The sequence below is a fragment of the Geotrypetes seraphini genome, chromosome 3, assembly GCF_902459505.1.
Source record: "Geotrypetes seraphini chromosome 3, aGeoSer1.1, whole genome shotgun sequence".
Lineage (NCBI taxonomy): Eukaryota > Metazoa > Chordata > Amphibia > Gymnophiona > Dermophiidae > Geotrypetes > Geotrypetes seraphini.
The window spans coordinates 292,954,441-292,972,919 of record NC_047086.1 but is presented as its reverse complement, the minus strand read 5'-3'; the positions used below and the strand labels follow the sequence as shown (position 1 = coordinate 292,972,919).

The window sequence follows — 18,479 nt, the reverse complement described above, 5'->3', positions numbered from 1 at the left end:
ATTTTTATGCCTGTGTGCATTATAGATTTAAAGAGCTATCAGAAGCGGCACCCCAACTACACAAAGTAGAAGCTCGAGGGGCTATCCAGCCCAGCTGCTAGCACTTCCTCATAGGCTCTTATACTAATTTCTCAAAGTTGCTAATAAATTAGTGAAGTTTATAATATATTTTAATTCTTTTAAATAATTTCATCAACTTATCTTTTTAATCATCCCGGTTCAGATAATTCGATTCCAGGAACAGTTAGCCACCAACGCCGACATGCATGTTTCGTAAGCAATACTTCTTCAGGGCGTGGCACAACTACAGTCAAATAACATGATCTTATTAAAACTTCCATATCATATCGTTACAGTCTTTTCAATTTAAATAAACTTACTTTTTAGTAAACACTCATTTAAACATGGCGGGCATCAGCTCCAGTCCAACAGTCGATGCTCTGCCCACCCCAAGTCATGTAGACCAGGGATGAACATGATGGGCTAGGACATTGACATCGAGTCTCTTATTAATTATAAAGAACAGAAGTGGATTTTTTATCTCCACTGTGGGACTCAATGCGGAATTAGACTGGATTTCTTTAACCTGAAATGCCGGTCGGCTAAAGAACTTTCAGGGAGAGCCATTCCTAGCCTATCACGTTCATCCCTGGTCTATATGACTTGGGGTAGGTGGAATGTCGACTCAAACCTTACTTTTGGACTAGAGCTGATACCCACCATGTTTAAATGAGTGTTTAACTACTAAAATGTAAGTTTATTTAAATTGAAAAGACTAACAATATGATATGGGAGTTTTAATAAGATCATGTTATTTGATTGTAGTTGTGCCACGCCCTGAAGAAGTATTGCTTACGAAACATGCATGTCGGCGTTGGTGGCTAACTGTTCCTGGAATCGAGTTATCTGAACTGGGATGATTAAAAAGATAAGTTGATGAAATTATTTAAAAGAATTAAAATATATTATAAACTTCACTAATTTATTAGCAACTTTGAGAAATTAGTATAAGAGCTTATGAGGAAGTGCTAGCAGCAGGATAGCCCCACGAGCTTCTACTTTGTGTAGCTGGGGTGCCGCTTCTGATGGCTCTATAAATACTAATTGAATATCGTTTAAGAAGTGAAATTAAGACATATGAAGATTTGCATAAGTTGATGAATTGGATACTAATTGCAAAATCTGAAAGAGAGTTTTCAGCTTGTTTAATTGAGTGTGCATTATAGGACAGGAAGTAAACAAATAGTTGTGAAACAAAGTTCATTATACACAAAATAAAATGTGGGTAATTTAAATACATTTCCCATTCAGAAAAGGAAGCTTGTTATGACATCCCAATAAACATCCTAACATTGCTGAAAAAATCTCAAACAATATAGATAAAATCCAAACATGGGCAACAAACAAGTTATAATTGAACGCCACCAACACCAAAGCCATTGGTTTTCACACTGCACAACAGAGTGTCATATCTAACCTCACTCTTTCATCAGGCATCACTCTCATAATGGAAAAAATCCACCAAGGTACTCGGCTGCATCTTAGAAGATACTCTCACAACGGAACCACAGATCTCTAACCTTAGGAAAAAGACCATCTACACTATGCATCAACTACCTCTCACAAGACCATACTTCCACCCACATCACTTTGCTCTGATTGTTCAGATGATGGTCTTATCTCAAGTGGATTATTGCAACTCCACCTACCATGGCATCAACACCACTATTATCCACAAACTGCAGCTCATCCAGAACACAGCCGTTAGACTAATCTACAAATTAAAGAAATATGATTCAATCACAATCTTCATCCTGTATAATTTTTAAAACTTAATGTATCCTCCACCAGATTCTGTACGGAAACTCAGCAGCCCCTCTCATCTAACTATTCTCTACTGTTTGGTTGACATCAAGAAGAATCCTTAACAGAATTCAACTAAACCTGCCATCCACAAAATACCTCCACTACAAGCGAATTTTCTACTCTATGTTAACTTATCTGGGTGTAAAAACCTGGAATGACCTCCCAGAAGCAATCAGGAAAGAGACAAACTACACTGCATTCAGGAAAAACCTAAATACCCACCTCTTTGACATTTAACTGTTCAGCTTCTGTATTGCACCCCTTCTAGGCCCCTCCCCTTGCTTTTCCATCTCCTCCCTCTAATTTCCCAATTCCTCTTTGATCTGTCACCTTGAGCTTGTATAGGTTTGTGTAACTCACAAATGGAAGATTAGATTAGATAATCAAGGATGGTTACTCTCTATGCCTCCAAATCATCCACCGCGAGAGTCCTCTTTCAACCATCAGCAGAAGTTCCTTCTTCGGGAAATAGAGGCCTTGCTTCATCTAAATGCCATAGAGGTAGTCCCTTCCTTTTAGAAAATCAGGGATTCTACTCTAAGTATTTTCTTGTCCCAAAAAAGATGGGAGGTCTGCGCCCCATCCTTGACCTCTGACATCTCAACAAGTTTCTAGTAAAAGAAAAATTTTGAGAGAAGAGATCAAGATGGCGTCGAGAACGGACACCTGAATGAGCTGCGCTGCTTACCTCGTCTAAACCAGCATCTGTGGCAACTCTCCCCATGTTTTAATATGGGGAAGAGGAAGGGAGTCTTTCGCCCTAGCCCTCCGGCGACTGGAGCTTCTCCGCGGTTGGTTCAGACATCGATACAGAGCACGTTTGCCCGCTCGGGTGAAGAATCCTGTCCCACTTCGGGGGAGAGCCCTGATTTTTTGGGCAATCTCAGCGCAGGACTGAGCCGGGCGTAGTTGAGCCCGGAGCAAAGGTCAATTCCTCCCCAATCCGGAAGTGAACTGATGCAGGGGGTAGAGAGAGTCCTACCACCTAGAGAAGGAAGGTCATATCCCACTATGAGAGGGATGCCTGCACTGGACTCTTTGGAAGAAAGCAGGTGAAAAAGGTCAACTAACTCCCTGCACCACAGAAGAGGTGAGGTGCTTCGGGAAGGAGAGCTGTTATTTTGGGGGAATTGGAAAAGCCTGAAAGGACTGATATGGAAGCGCTCTGGCAGGCCATATAAGTCATGGACTCCAACCTGAAATTAAGTTTTTCTACTTTGAAAATGGACTATGATACTGTCTTTTCTAAGGTAGAGCAAGGGACAACATTAACTAATTTAAAGGAAAAATTGGAGAAGAAAGGAGTTAGGATAAATGAAAAGAGTGTAATTGGAAAGGGTTAAAGAGAGCTCCTATATATCACATAAAACGGAGAATTTTGAGAACCAACCACAGAAAAATAACTTAAGAATTTTGAATTTTCCAAAATGTCCTATTATCTCACCAGTAGAGATGGTAAAAAAATATTTTCGGGAGACCGTGGCCATTCCAATGGAGAATTTACCTCCAATTGTGAGAGCTTATTACCTGAATATTAAATGGCCACAAGGGGAGTCTACTCCTAATGAAAAGCTACCAGTTCAAAATGGACAAGGACTTGTCAACTTATTTAGAAATTTCCCTTGAGGTCGTAACTGATAGAACCACTTTGTTAATTACATTAGCCTTGGAAAGTGACAGGGAATTTATTCTATGTTTGTATTTCCGTCATATTAATGACAGGTTTTTGGGCTCTAATGTGCAAATTTTTCCTGATTTAGCTCAAAAAACCCAGAGACGTAGAAAATAATTCTTGGCCTTAAAACCAAGAGTTCTTGCTCTCAGGGCTACATTTCTTGTTAATATTATTTTTTTATTTTTTGAGCCCAAACAGCTATTCGAATTTATTGGTTCTAAAGAAGGTTTGGTAACCATGACTAATGAGGTATGACCTTCCATCTGGCTGTGGGATAGGATATCTGATGTCGTTACTCTAATATAATTTAAAAGTTGATTTGAAGTTTATTTCCTTTCTTGATCTCATAAATATTGTGAGCTAAATAAGAGTAAATATTACTTGTTTATATTTTGTTCTTTGTTAATGTTAAATTTCTTCATCTCTGATCTGTATCGAGTTATGATTGTCATACTTCTGTTATATTAAAAAAATTCAATAAAGAAGAAAAATTTAAGAAAAATTTTGAGTGTTATCTGTAGGAACTCTATATCTCCTGTTAGATCACAACGGTTGCCTATGTTCTCTAGATCTCAAAGAGGCTTATACCCAAATACCAATTCATCCAGCTCACAGAAAATCTCTGCAGGTTCAAATTCCCCATCAACACTTTCAATACAGGGTCCTGCCCTTCGCCTTGGCCTCCTCTCCAAGGGTTTTCACCAAGTGCCTTGTTGTAGCAGCAGCTCTAAGAATTCAAGGGTTTCAAGTCTTTCCTTATCTCGTTTGGCTGATTAAAAGACACTTCTCTGCAAGGTGTGTACTTGGCAACTCAGTCAACAATCCTTTTTCTTCAACATTTAAGGTTTGAGGTCAACTTCCCCAAATCGCAACTTCAACCCTCTCAAACTCTTCAGTTTATAGGAACCCTAATCAATATTGTACAACTCGGGACATTTCTACCACAGTAAAGATAAGATAACCTCAATCAACTTTGCAATCAAATTTCTCATCTTCCAACCATCTAAGTCAGACACAGGATGAGACTCTTGGGTCACATGGCCTCTATAGTTCATGTTACTCCCTTCATGAGACTTTATTTCAGAACAGCTCAGTGGTCTCTGGTGTCTCAATGGTCTCAGACTCATGATCCTTTTACCCATCACTGTGTCAGTCTCTTCATTGGTGGATGAATTCTTCCAATTTTTCCAGAGGGCTCTTATTTCAAATACTGCTGCATCAGAAAGTCCTGACCACGGACTCCTCCATGTATGCGTGAGGTGCTTATGTGGACAGTCTCCGGACACAGGGCCATTGATGTGCTCAAGAACAGAAGCTCCATATCAAACTCTTGGAACTCAGAGCAGTCCGCAATGCTCTGAAAACTTTTCAGCACAGTATATTCAAGCACGTGCTCCTTGTTCGATGAGCAGGAAGGCACTCGTGCATGAGTGATGGCAGTCATGAAGTTTTTCAAACTTAAAGTGACAGTTCACTTGTCAGACTGTCCGTACCGGGCTCCGTGGATGACATCACCCATATGTGAGAATATCTGACTGCTGTCCCCGGATAACACCTGTTACAGGTAAGCAACTTTGCTATCTTTCCCCAGTAGACTCAACTCCTCCCAGCCCTCTTCCCACAGAATGACATCCTCAAAACGACATGGCAATACTGAACTCGCTATCAATAACACTATATCGCAATGTAACTCAACTTGCTGTAAGCTGCAGTGATTCCATGTTTAAATTTGTCGGGTATAAAAAGTTGTATTGCATACACATTTCTATAAATGGATTTAATTATTACATTCTCCAAAACAGTTAACCACAAAAATTAAAGACAAACACTTTTCTTCATTAATCATTTATTGTAAACAATTTATGGCTACAGATCATTTAGTATTTCAATTTTACAAGTTAATGAAGTCTTTTACTTTCTGAAAATCTAACAATACAATTTACAATTCAATTTCTCATTAGTGATTGGGAAAAATTTTGGAATGTAATATTTTCATCATCTAGGTCAGCAGCTATTACACAATGTTTTATATAGCTCATAATAATGTTGGACACCAATTAAAGCACACTCTATCAATCTATTTGTCATTTCTGTTGGTCTTGTAGAATTGCGTTAGGTACAGTAAAACACATGTTTTTTAAATGTAAATTTGTTCAATTATATTGGAATGAAATATGGAATACGATTTGCTCAATATTTAATTTAACAAATGAACATCCAGATTATATTATCTTGCGATCTATATGTTTCCAACATATCCTAACTCAGCAACAATGCCTGTTAGATTTTTTGTTATCCATTGCTTTAAAAATTATCCTAAACTCTTGGAAAAATTCATCCAAATTACACGATATGCAATAGTGGAATTTAGCTTGTTTAACCTACTTAACCGAAAAATCCTTCTTGCATTCCAAAACACTGATAGTCTATTTTATTTACTTCTATGGATTTAGATGAAATGTCTTCCACAATTGGAACTTTTCTTCATAATGGTTGTAACAACAATATTTATATTTACAAAGATTAATAAAAAGTTGAAACAAAAATCTAGCTATTGACTTTAACCAACTCTCCAAGCTAGGGCTGGATTAAAGGGTAGGCCCAGTAGGCACAGGCCTAGGGCCCGACATGGTCAGGGGACCCACTGAGTCCGGAACTACCCTCCCTATTCTCAGGGCCGGTGTTAGGGGGTGGCAAACAGGGCAGCTGCCCTGGGCCCAACTCAAGGGGGCCCCGAGATCCAGACAGCTCACTTAGCTGCCTTCAACTCTGCCTTCGGCTGCGCCGGTACCACTATACCAGAGGACAAAAATGAAGACAGAATCTGCGGGACTTTTCCTCTTGCTGCATCGCTATAGGCTCTACCGATCTTGATCCCGCCCCCCTCTGAAGCGACTTCCTGTTTTTGAGGGGCGGGATTGAAAGCGGCAGAACTTAGAGCAAAGCAGGCAAGAGGTAAAGTCCCGTGGCTTCTGTCTTCGTTTTTGCCGCCCGATTTAGTGGTACCGCATCCGAAGGCAGGGCTGATGGCAGCTAAGGATGGAAGATAGCGATCATGGAGGGAGTAGGGGGATAGTAGGTATTTGCTGGATTAAGATGGGGAAAAGAGGGGAGGTATTGGAATGGGATGGGGGAAGATGGTGGGTTGGCTGGTTCAGGAAAGGGAAAAAAAGAGCTGCTAAATCAGATAAGGAGGGAAAAAAGGAACACAGGAAGATGCTGGAGATGGTTGTAGGGTGAAGGAAAAACCCAGACATGAAGTGAGTAGAAAGACAAGTGGGAGATGCTGGACACAGGGTGGGATGCAGTAGGGAGAAGGAAAAGGGAGAGGAACGAGAGATGCCATGTCCATGGGAGGGAGGAAGGGAAAGGAAAGAAGAAACCAGACCATGGGGGAGGGGAGGGAAGGAGAGATGCCAGACCATGGGGTGGAGTGGGAAGAGAGAGATACCAGAGCATAGGGGAGGGGGTGGAGGCAAAAAAATGGAGAGGGGGTGAAGCTGAAATGAATCATGTACAAAGGAGAGAAGGGACACAGGATAGTTTATGGAAGGAGTATAGAAAGAGGGAAGATACCATATGGAACGGGGAGAGGGCAGACAGTGGATAGAAGGGGCTGATGCTGCATGAAAGACAGAGAGGACAGATGCTGGCTAGAAAGAAGAGAGTGAAGATAAGATGATTAAAGCAAAAATGACAAAAGGTAGAAAAAAAGATTTTTGTTGCTTTAGAATAAAATAGTATTGTAGTTGTTTATAAACTGAAAATATGCTAATCTTTTTATTGGGCTAATTTTAATACATTTTTTACTAATTTTTAGAAACCAAAAAAACCCCTTTCTCAGGTCAGGACAGTATAATGCAGTGGTCTCAAACTCAAACCCTTTACAGGACCACATTTTAGATTTGTAGGTACTTGGAGAGCCTCAGAAAAAAATAGTTAATGTCTTATTAAAGAAATGACAACTTTGCATGAGGTAAAACTCATTATAGTTTATAAATCTTTCCTTTTGGCTAAGTCTTAATAATAATATTGTAATTTATAGCTAAAGAGACATATGATCAAGAAACTTATTTTACTTTTGTGATTATAATAAATATACCAAGGGCCTCACAATAGTACCTGGTGGGCCGCATGTGGCCCTTGAAGAGCTCTCTGCCAAAGCCCTTCACAAGCTGACTCCAAAAACCATGTAGACATGCAATGTATTACTCAAAATCAGACAATATTTTATTTAAAATATAAAAATGCAACAGCAAAAGCAGGTTAACAAAATATATTGTCTCAACTGTAATACATTGGAGAGATCATTAGAAAAATCATATAGATAGATGCCAAGGCAAAAATATTTAGCTGTAAGTACATCTCTAGTTAAACAAAGGCATGCATCAATTTTTATAACCTTCCCTCATGGTTACACCCTTTACTCTTATGCCAATCAAAACTTGTCTTGTCATATTGCAAATTTGCTCCTATCTATCATATCCTATCATTTCCCGGTAACCATAGCTGCGCTTATCTATAAATGACCAATCCGTACACAATTCCACAGTTTTTTCTATAGTTCTGTCTTTTCCTTATTTGGTAAATTAAAGTTGTTTTTTGTGTTAGCTGGTGTCAGGTCCAGCCTAGGTAAAAAGTTCAGTACATTCCTAAGGCCTGACACCTATATCTTTACATACAGGCTTGTTTTGCTTGTGCTTCTCTGTAACAGGAACCATATATCTTCTTGCTCACATGAACCAAGTTCAAATACATGACAGGCCTGTATTCTTCCAGTAAAGCCTTGTTGTCCTGCAGGGCCTCAGCCTGCTTCTTTAATAAATGAAACTTAAGCAGGTTGAAAATGAAATGCAGGGTAGGCCTGCATATAGTGTCTTGACATTAGTTAGTTAATAAGTTCCATTTCATGTGGAACAGAGAGCCCTTCTTTACCCCCGGGCCACGAGTTTGAGACCACTGGTATAATGTAACAGCAGTATACTATATTGACCTGAAGGAGGCTATGGCCTCTGAAAGTTAATTGAAAAATGGATTAGTCCAATAAAATGGTATATTCTTATTTTCAATTTTTATTTGTAAAGTGGTGATTGTCAATTTCTTCAAATTTACAACTGCTATATTTATATTTTGCAGTGTATTTAGGGGGTTATGTGTCATTGTTTCTGCTTGGCGGTTCAGTTTAACCTTTATCTACATATTTCTATTTTTAGTTTGTGATTACTTATTCCATACTGGGTGAGGGTGTATCTGTGTTCTGTGTGTATGAAAGACGTGGTTTTCTGTTAGCATTGACTAGCCTTGTTTGGCAAAATGCATCGGGCATGGTTCTTGAGAGCACCTTGAATAAACCTGATTTGAATCTCCTTACACTTCTCCCTCCCTATTCACAGGGGTTAGAGGCAGAGCTAACTTTTGGGCCAGTTCTGACCCAACCCCGGACCTTACCTGGTGGTCTAGCGGTGACGCGGGGCAGGAGCGATCTTCCTACACTCCTGCCCCATGCAGAGCCGTACTGTGAGTTCCTGTGGTCTCACAAGACTACAACAGGTTTTTTTTAATGTGGGCTGCCAATGAGCGATTCTCGGGGAGGGGTGGGGGCCTGAGGAAAAAAATTGCGAATAATCAAAACTGCAAATAGGGAGGGGGAAGTGTATTTTCTGCCGATCTTTTATTTCATGTTGGATTCTTTGGTGGACTGCTTGCCTTGTTGTTTCGTTACAAGTTAACATACATGGAGTAGAACGTATTAGAGTTACATATTTGGTTGTTTATACATACATATGGGTTACAGTTGGTTGACATGGAGTGAGGCAGTTGAGAGGTGTTGTAAACTTGGTTATTAATGTAAACATATTTTGGATAGTATTACTGCTTTACAACATATTTGAACACTTTTATATATGTACTAGTTTTTAAGCCCGTTACATTAACGGGTGCTAGAATAGATGTGTCTGTCTGTCTTTCTTTCTGTCTCTCTCCTTGGCTGCTATCTGTCTTTCTTTCTTTCTCTCTCTCTCCTTGGCCACTGCCTGTGTCTGTCTTTTTTTCTTTCTGTCTCTCTCTCTCCTTGGCCACTGTCTTTCTTTCTGTCTCTATTCTTGGTCACCTTCTGTCTTTCTTTCTCTATCTCTCCTTGGCCACTGTCTGTCTGTTTTTCTTTCTGTCTCTCTCTCTCACTCTCCTTGGCCACTGTCTGTCTGTCTGTCTTTCTTTCTTTCTCTCTCTCCTTGGCAGCTTTCTGTCTTTCTCTCTGTCACTGCCTAACTTTTCCATCTTAGCATCAATGTGTGTGTCATTCTGTGTATATTCAGTCGGCATCTCTTGCTTTACACTACCCAAACTGTGGTCTTCTTCCTGGTTCTTGTCTTCACCATTCTCATTCTGCTGGGCTGCAAATTCGCCATTCACTGGGGCAGAAACATCTGCACAGGGCTCCTTCCTCTCTGTCTCATTCGTAGCTTCCTCTCCTGTTAGCTTCTCAATGTTCTTCTCAGCTTTGTCCTTCTCAGTCATGCTGTTTTTGTTTGTTTTCTGAAGTGGCCCCCTCAGCACGGGCTTTGTTTTCCTTCTGATTTGGTTTCCTTGCTGACTCGGACTGCTGCTTCTTCACGTCATCACCAGTGTTGCTGTCACTATCACTGTCCTGCCCTTTTTCCATCTGTTCTCCGGAACTGCCACACGTGCCATAAACTGCCACAGGCTCCACCACTGTACGCATTGCAGAAGCAGCATTGAGAGAAAAGCGCTGCACCGCGCTACCGCTGGCTTTGCCATCTTCTGTCCACTGCGGCCCGCCCTCTCTGACTACTTCCTGTTTCCGCTAGGGTTGGCCGCAGTGGATAGAAGACGCCGAAGCCAGCGGTAGCACGGTGCAGCGCTTTTCTCTCAATGCTGCTTCTGCGATGCGTACAGTGGTGGAGCCTGTGGCAGTTTATGGCACGTGTGGCAGTTTCGGAGAACAGATGGAAAAAGGGCAGGACAGTGATAGTGACAGCAACACTGGTGATGACGTGAAGAAGCAGCAGAACGAGTCAGCAAGGAAACCAAATCAGAAGGAAAACAGCGGTGCAGCGCTTTTCTCTCCATTTAAACGCGGGTGAGCCGGCGAGAAGGAGGAGGTGGTGGTTTTGGCAGTGAGTGAGGGCGGGAGGGGGTAGTCACCGGCTGTGCTGTGCTTTCCCGATCTGGCCGCTGCATACGCACTCTGGCCACGGACCTACGGATCAGGGATTACAGATCACGCAGGTCTGAGTGCGCATGCGCGGCTAGCGTTTTATTATATAGGATGGAAAGGGTTCAGAGTTAAAGTCCTAGGTAAGTAGGTGGGAAGGGGGATTTGTTCAGAGATGTTTAGGGGTTGCATAGAAAAAGTGTGCATTGGTATGTTAATCTTTGTTTTGAATAAAGAAAAGAAATGCAAGTGGAAATAAAGAAGTAAATAAGAAAACAGATAAATGGGGGGGGGGGGGGGGCAGTGTATTTGTGTGCCTAGGGGTCCTAGAAGAATTAATCCTGCCCTGCTCCAAGCAACAATTGTCATAGTTCATTTTGGGCATTACCACTACCAACCATCCATCGTGACACAAGCACAGAACAGCAGTGGAAAACTAACCCGCTCTTTTCCCGCCTCTCGCGCCGGGCGTTGGGCACGCACTGATTTTCCATAGTGCAAAACGGAAAGGAATAACGGTCGCCTCGCGACCAGTAGCCATCCCGCTCTTCCACCTCCAAACCCTCCTCTCACCAAGTAGGCCGCCAACCTTTCCCCGGCGCGTCAACAATGACACACCCTCCCCCACCCACTCATTCACGCCCCAGAGTCAGAGTTGTCTGGACGCATCTGGAGTCTGCGCAGTCTCTACTTCTTCTTACCCCCCTCCCCCAACCTGACCTGGACGATTCTGCGCGAGCTTAGGAGCGCGCTGTCAGTTTTGGTGGGAGGGGCGTGCAACCGGGCTGTGGAGGCGGTTACTCGGCAGAGGGGTGGACAGTTTGGCGTTGTTTGTGTCTCGGCCTTCGAGCGTGGCTTGTGGAAGGGGGGCGGGGAAGGCCCTGGCTGCCTGTCAGGTGCGTGTAGAAGGAAGTACGGGTTATGGCGGTAGTAGCGAATGTGAATGAATTCTCCGGGCGGAAGAGGGAAGAAGAAGAAAGCCTTGGCCGGCACCTGCCTCAGCGCCAACAGCAGCGCCCCGCCGGCTTTGGAGGGAGAAAGCGGTGGCAGCAGAAGCAGCAGCAGAAACAGAGGAGCCAGCGGGGAGCAGGCGCTGACCCCGCATAAGCGGAACATCTATTACGTCTCCTACCCGGTGGTGGCCGTCTTCGCACTGCTGCGCTTCCTCGCCTTCCAGCTGAGTGTCCTTTGCGCTTGTTTCTGGGAACGACTGGCCCATCTCATGGCAGCCAAGAGGACTGCAGCGACGCCTGCCACCGCCTCCACCGCCGCTCCAGGTCGAAACACGGAGGAGCCCGGAAAGGAGGATGAGAAGGTCCGCGCTCACCATAAGCAGGCCTTCCAATACATCTCCCTGGCCCTGCGCATCGATGAGGACGAGAAAGGTAAGACGGCGAGCTCGTCAAAGAAACCAGCACAAAGGCCTTTGGAGCCGAGATCCAAGAACAAAAGGGGCTGTGTCACAGGGTTGCTTAGCATAGTGGGATTGAATCGTTAAAAGATGATTTCCGTGCTAGGTGCTAAGATGAGTTCATCAATATATGTAAGGCTATTCTTACAAGAAGGAACAATCAGCCATGCACAGCTACAATGAGTAAAACAAAATGTTCTTAAGTTGCATAAGAAAATTGTAGGATGGTGGGTCAGTATCCCAGGTGTAATTTGCCTGCATAACTTAGAAAGGTGACAAGGAGAAAATCATATTGGTAGTGAAGGAAGGAAGCAAAGCATAACCATCCAAAGTATTTCGAGATACTGTACCACCCTTGCTGCCTTTTCCAAACTATATTTGAGAGTTATTTCTGTACGGTTACATGAAGCTGGCAAAATGTAAGTGCAATATAATAAATGTTACTGTGAGACTTCCCATTAGTTCTGTGAAAACTATCCGAAAGCAAAGGAGTCCAGAAGATTTTGTGGTCGTACAGAGATCAAGGACTAAAGCACGAGTCATGGCACCTAACAACAAAAACACAGAGATCGTATAAATTGGCCATGGTACGCTAAACGTGTTAAATAAATGAAAAATGGGAGAAAACCCTTTTAGTATCTCTAGCCTCAAAAGCCCCTTCCTATTGACCATGCTACCGAAAATAAAAACGATTTGTTGGGTGAGAAACACTCCGTTGATCCCGTACAGTAAGTAGTTGAACCAGCCAACTTATTGCTGTGTCATTTACAGAATCTTGCCTTATGGGAGGAAACTACTTCCTAGTAATTTCAGCACCTAGGCATCTTCTAGAATGAAAGGGTTGTAATTTTCCTGAGCTTGATGGAAGAAAGGTGTGCAGTCTGGACCCAATAAAGCTTCTGGGGACATGATTTACTAAGAGGTTTTTTTTCCACTGTACACCCAGTGGGAGAAAAACCTTAGTAAATCAGCTCAGTACTTCAGCAAAAGAAGAATCATGGAGAATGAAAGATGTTTGTTTCTAAATCAAGTTGTCAGGGGTCTCATAATACTAGCCTGTGAAAATGTTCAAGCATAAGTTAATATCTGGTTTTGTGAAATGTAGCTATGGAATATTGTTAGGCTGGAAACTGTATATTCCTGGTGATAGTACTGTTGTTAGGGGGGGGGAGACACAGTAAAATAGTAGGAGCTATGTTTAAAGCAGAGGTGGCCACACTTTTTTGGCTTGCGAGCTACTTTTGAAATGACCAAGTCAAAATGATCTACAAACAATAAAATTTATGTTAATTATAATTTATATTCGGGTTTTTTTTCAAAGAGGTCAAGGCAGATGACTTTAAAATATGCAATGTCACCTCAGTAACAACTATACAAAAATAGACAAATATACCCCGTCCCCTTTTACTAAACTGCGATAGCGATTTTTAGCACAGGGAGCTGCGCTGAATGCTCCGTGCTGCTCCCGATGCTTATAGGCTCCCTGCGCTAAAAACTGCTATTGCGGTTTAGTAAAAGGGGGCCATAGTGCAAAATATAGACAGCAGATATAAATTCTCAAAACGGACACATTTTGATCACTAAATTGAAAAAAATAATTTTTCCTACCTTTGGTGATTTCATGAGTCTCTGGTTGCACTTCCTTCGGACTGTGCATCCAGTATTTCTTCCCTTCTTTCTGCCTCCTGCATGCTTCATCTCTGCCAGACCTTATTCCATTCCCCAACCAACATCTCTCTGTCGCTCCATGAGTCCAACTTTTTCTTCCTCTCTCCCCGCCTGCCCCCTGCCACCACACTCCATTTCTTCCCCAACTTTTTCTTCCTCTCTCCCCTCCCCTTTCTTTTTCTTTCTCTCTCTCCCTGCCCCTCCCCTCCCCTTTCTCTCCCTGCCCTCTCCCCTTTCTTTCTTTCCAAGTTTATTTAATCTTTGATATACCAATTATCAAAAACATATCTAAATGGTTTACAATTATCAGAATATTGTTAAAATAAAATATAAACTTAAAAGTGGAGGGGACGACAAAAGAAATAGACTTAATAGAATAAAAATGGGAAATGGTAAGAGCTTAAATACAATGAAAAAATAAAATCTTAAAAGGGAAGGAAGAAACTGAGGGGCTTTAAGCACACTAGGATAGGGGTAACTTCAATAGAAGCGTTTCAGTTCGATACTGCCGACTGCATGGAATCAAACTGAGAAGGCATCTTTAAAAAGAAATGTTTTTAGTTTACATTTGAGTTTTTCAAGAGATGTTTCTTGTCTAAGATCTGACAGAAGGGTGTTCCATAATGTGACTGAGAAAATGGTTTTGTGGGTAGAATCAAGAAATAGCTCACGAATAGAGGGGACAGAAAATAGGTTTTGAGTAGTGGAATGCAGATTCCAGGAAGGGGCATATGGAATGAGAAGTTTGTTGATGAATGCGGATGAATTAGACTGCTAGGTTTTAAATGTTAACAGAAGTGTTTTGTAAGTGAAATGATAAAGAATGGGTAGCCAGTGAGCTTTGAGCAAGAGGGGAGTCACATGGTCAATTTTTTTAGCTTTGTAAATGAGCTTGACTGCGGTGTTTTGTAATAGTTGAAGCTGGCGGATTTCCTTTTGTGTAATACCTTGATACAAGGTATTGCAGTAGTCGGTGTTGGAAATAACAAGGGAGTGAATCAGGATGTTGATAGAGGAGGAATCTAGTAAAGAAAGAATAGAACGGATGAGTCTTAGGGCTCCTTTTATCAAGCTGCGGTAGGTGGTTACCATGCAGAAAACCGCATGTTCAACCGCCTGCCGCGTTAGTCGCTAACGCCTCCATTGACGAGGCGTTAGTTTTTTGGTGTGCCGCGGGGGTTAGCGCATGATGAAATGTCCGAAGCGCTAACCCCCGTAGCGCACCTTGATAAAAGGAGCCCTTAGTTTGTAAAAGTATTTCTGAGTGACATTGCTGATTTGGTGATGAAAGTTAAGATCTTCGTCAATAATAACTCCTAGGAGTTTGATTTTATTGTCAAGTTGGATAGTGCGTGAATCAATGCTGATTGGATGGTTCAGAGTACTTTTTGGAAAAGTCGAGAAAAATACACCCTTGGATTTGGAGATGTTTAAGGAAAGCTTGTTTTGCAAAGCTAAGAGCTGATCTTGTTAAGTTTATTATTGATTTCTTCTATTTCTGCTGATGCAGTAGAGTTCAAGGGGTGAAGTAATTGGATATTGATATCATCGGCATATGCAAAGATAATAAAACCTATAGATTGTGCCAGGGTAAGAAGAGGGCTCATAAAGATATTGAAATGGGGGGAGAGAGAATGGATCGTTGTGGAACACTATAGGTTTGAGTTATTGTTGAAGATGTGGTATTATTAACTTTAACTTTGTAATTACAATTCTGAAAGTATGATGTGAACCATTGTAGTGAGGTCCCTGTGATGCCTGTGGATTGTAATCTGTTAAGCAGTAAGGTGTGGTCAGTGGTATCAAAAGCCGATGTCGAGTCAAGTGACATCATGAGGACTGACTTACGGTGGTCTTGGAAGTAACAAATGTTTGTAATTAGCCTGATTAGTGAAAGTTCAGTGGAGAGGTGAGCTTGAAAAACTGTCTGATTGGAGAGCGTTGTTTTTTTTTTCTACAAAGTTGGAGAGTTGGCCAGAAATGGTAGATTAGAAATGGGTTGGTAATTGCTGATTTTTTTCTTCGGAGATACTAGATTGTTTGATCCTAGGGAATACTACTGCTGATTTCCATCGATTGGGCATAAAACCTGTTGAGAGACTTTTATTGATCATTTGAGAAAGGGACCAAATATCAAAGTGTTTTTTCAGGATGTTAGGAGGTATAAGTTTCTAGAGAGTAAAGGTTGGTGGAAATCTGAGATTGAACTGAAAGGGAGAGTGTTCTCTGAGATAGTAAGATTAAATGATTCTTGTTCAGAGTGTTTAGAGTTTTTTGCGTACAGAACTAATTTTATTTTCGAAGTAATTTGCGAGATCCTGAGCGGTAGGTCAATTAGTATTTGGGGTTGGTTTTTTAGCATATGGGGAGAGGGACTGGACAATGGAGTAGAGTACTGATAAATTATGGGCTGTGGCAATGTATTTGGCGTAGTATTGTTTCTTGGCTGTCTGTATTGTATTTTTGTAATGGGTTGCTTGTTTTTTGTATTTGCACAGTGTGGAGGTAGAGCGCTTACGTTGCCAAAGCGGGAGTCGAAGGAGGGATAATTTGATAGTGTACCAGGGTTTCTTTTTTTTTTTTTTTGAATTGTGAGTTTTAGTATGGGTCGTTTGGGGGGCCATTTTGTCCATTGGACCTGGTGTTGGATTGCTCTTCTAAAGCTAGTGTGGAAAATTCTTCAATTTGAAGGTTGAGGTTATTGTTAATTGAGGTCAGAGTAATGTTGCTATAGTCACGAGTATTGTAGGTGTGTGTAATAGTTTTGGTATTATTGTTTGAGTAAGGCAAAAGTAGACTAATAAGAGAATGATCTGTCCAGGGTAGGGGGTGAATTTGCTGGTTGTAAACTTAGATGAAAGTGATTCTTAAACAAAAATCATGTCAAGTGTATGACCCACTTGGTGATAATTGGCACCAGCGAGATATCTGAAATAGGGTTAGAGTTTCAGAGGCAAAATAATTGGATGGATCATCAAAGTGGATGTTAGTTTCCCAGTATGATTGGGTTACTGTGAGATATGCAAAATTCAAGAATGGTAGATTTAAGAGTTAAGAATTTTTCGCTAGAGATGGGTGGGGGCAGGTAGATGAGTTGAAAATGAAATGGGAGGGGGGTGAGGTATGGAAAATTGGAGGATCTCAATGAAAAAGCAAGAGGAGCTAGAAGATTCAAAGCAGCGTGGGAGGGAAGAGTATAGCATACATCCCATAGCGTGGGATAGATAATAGCAACACCATCCCCTATCTTGTTTGGACGATAAACTGCTTTAAATGTGTAGTTGTTTTTTGGGGCCCCTCTTTCTTTCTCTCTTTTTCTTTCTTTCTTTCTTTTTCTTTCTCTCTCTTTCTTTCACTCTCTTTCTTTAATTTAAATTTAATTGTAATCCAGAGTTTTATACCGCTAAATCATCACGAAGACTACGAAGCGGTTTACAAACAATTTAATAAAATAAGTAATTTGGTACTTTGAAAATCCAAGTTTCCAAGTTTATCCAAGTTTATTAAATGTCTTGATTTATCGCCTATTCAAATTTCTAGGCGATGTACAAATTGTTCAAAAATTAATTAATATATCATTTACAATAAAAACAACAACAAAAAAGAAAAATTAAAACTTAAATGGGATTTAACTGACAATACTAAAACATAAGGAAAGTTATTTAATTCGATGGTTACATACAGTTATTATGTTTAAAAATTCAAGGGAAATACATTAGGAAGGGAAAGGTAAATAAATTCAGAGAATTAAATTGACAAAGCAGAGAGATTTAGTCATTAACAAACTTAATCATTAAATGCATCTATAAATAAAAAACTTTTAAGATGAGCTTTAAATTTTCCTAAATTTTTTTCTAGTCTTAAGTAAAGTGGGAGGTTATTCCAGGACTGAGGGGCTGTTATAGAGAAGATTGTAGTACGTCTTGTGTTAATGACTTTCAATGAGGGGATTGCTAAGAGTTGTTGATCCTGTGATCTGAGAGATCTAGAGGAAGTATACGGTATTAATACTCTATAAATAAAGGCAGGAGTTTTAAATTCTAAGGTTTTATGTGTAATTAGGCATTGTTTGTATATGATACGGTGTGTGACCGGAAGCCAATGTGCTTTCTTGAGTAATGGTGACACATGGTCAAATTTTTTAGCATTATATATAATTTTAATGGAGGCGTTCTGTATTATCTGTAATCGTCTAAGCTCTTTTTGTGGCAGACCAATGAATAGGGAATTACAATAATCAAGTTTAGAAATTACAAGAGAATGAAGTAGGATATTCAGAGATTGTGTACATAAAAATCACTCTCTGTCCCTACGGGCTCACAATCTAACTAAAGTACCCCAGAAAAAATATACATTATAATCTCATTATAATGGACTCGCTTTTAACGGAACCTCGCCTCTAGCGGACGAGGTCCGCTGGTCCCGGCCATGTGCCTTTATAAACATACAGAAAATCATCGCATACAGCGGACTCGCATATAACGGACTTTCAGATATAATGGGCAACCAATTTGGTTCCCAGAGCTGTTTTTAGCTGTAGTTTTGTTCGGCTATAACGGACATGCAGGCTTCGCCCACAAGGCACATGGCGTGCCGGTGATATAGTATGAAAATGCAGCCCAGAAGAAAATGACAGAGTATTTTTCTTTCCAGTGCAGTAAGACATAATGCTTTAGAACATCTTT

The 18,479-nt window shown here is 41.0% G+C and overlaps 1 protein-coding gene across 3 annotated transcripts in view; it reads left to right on the top strand.

Moving 5' to 3' along the window:
* The first annotated feature begins 11,408 nt into the window (after positions 1-11,408).
* The window catches only part of SPAST (spastin), a 232,165-nt gene continuing 225,094 nt past the window's right edge, over positions 11,409-18,479 (top strand). Inside the window, exon 1 of one of the 3 annotated variants that reach the window (XM_033936525.1) lies at positions 11,409-12,100. In XM_033936525.1, the coding sequence (XP_033792416.1) occupies positions 11,659-12,100 (442 nt within the window). In that variant the 5' untranslated portion in view covers positions 11,409-11,658. The remainder of the gene's footprint in view (positions 12,101-18,479) is intronic. The other 2 variants (XM_033936524.1, XM_033936523.1) reach the window with 2 other exon arrangements.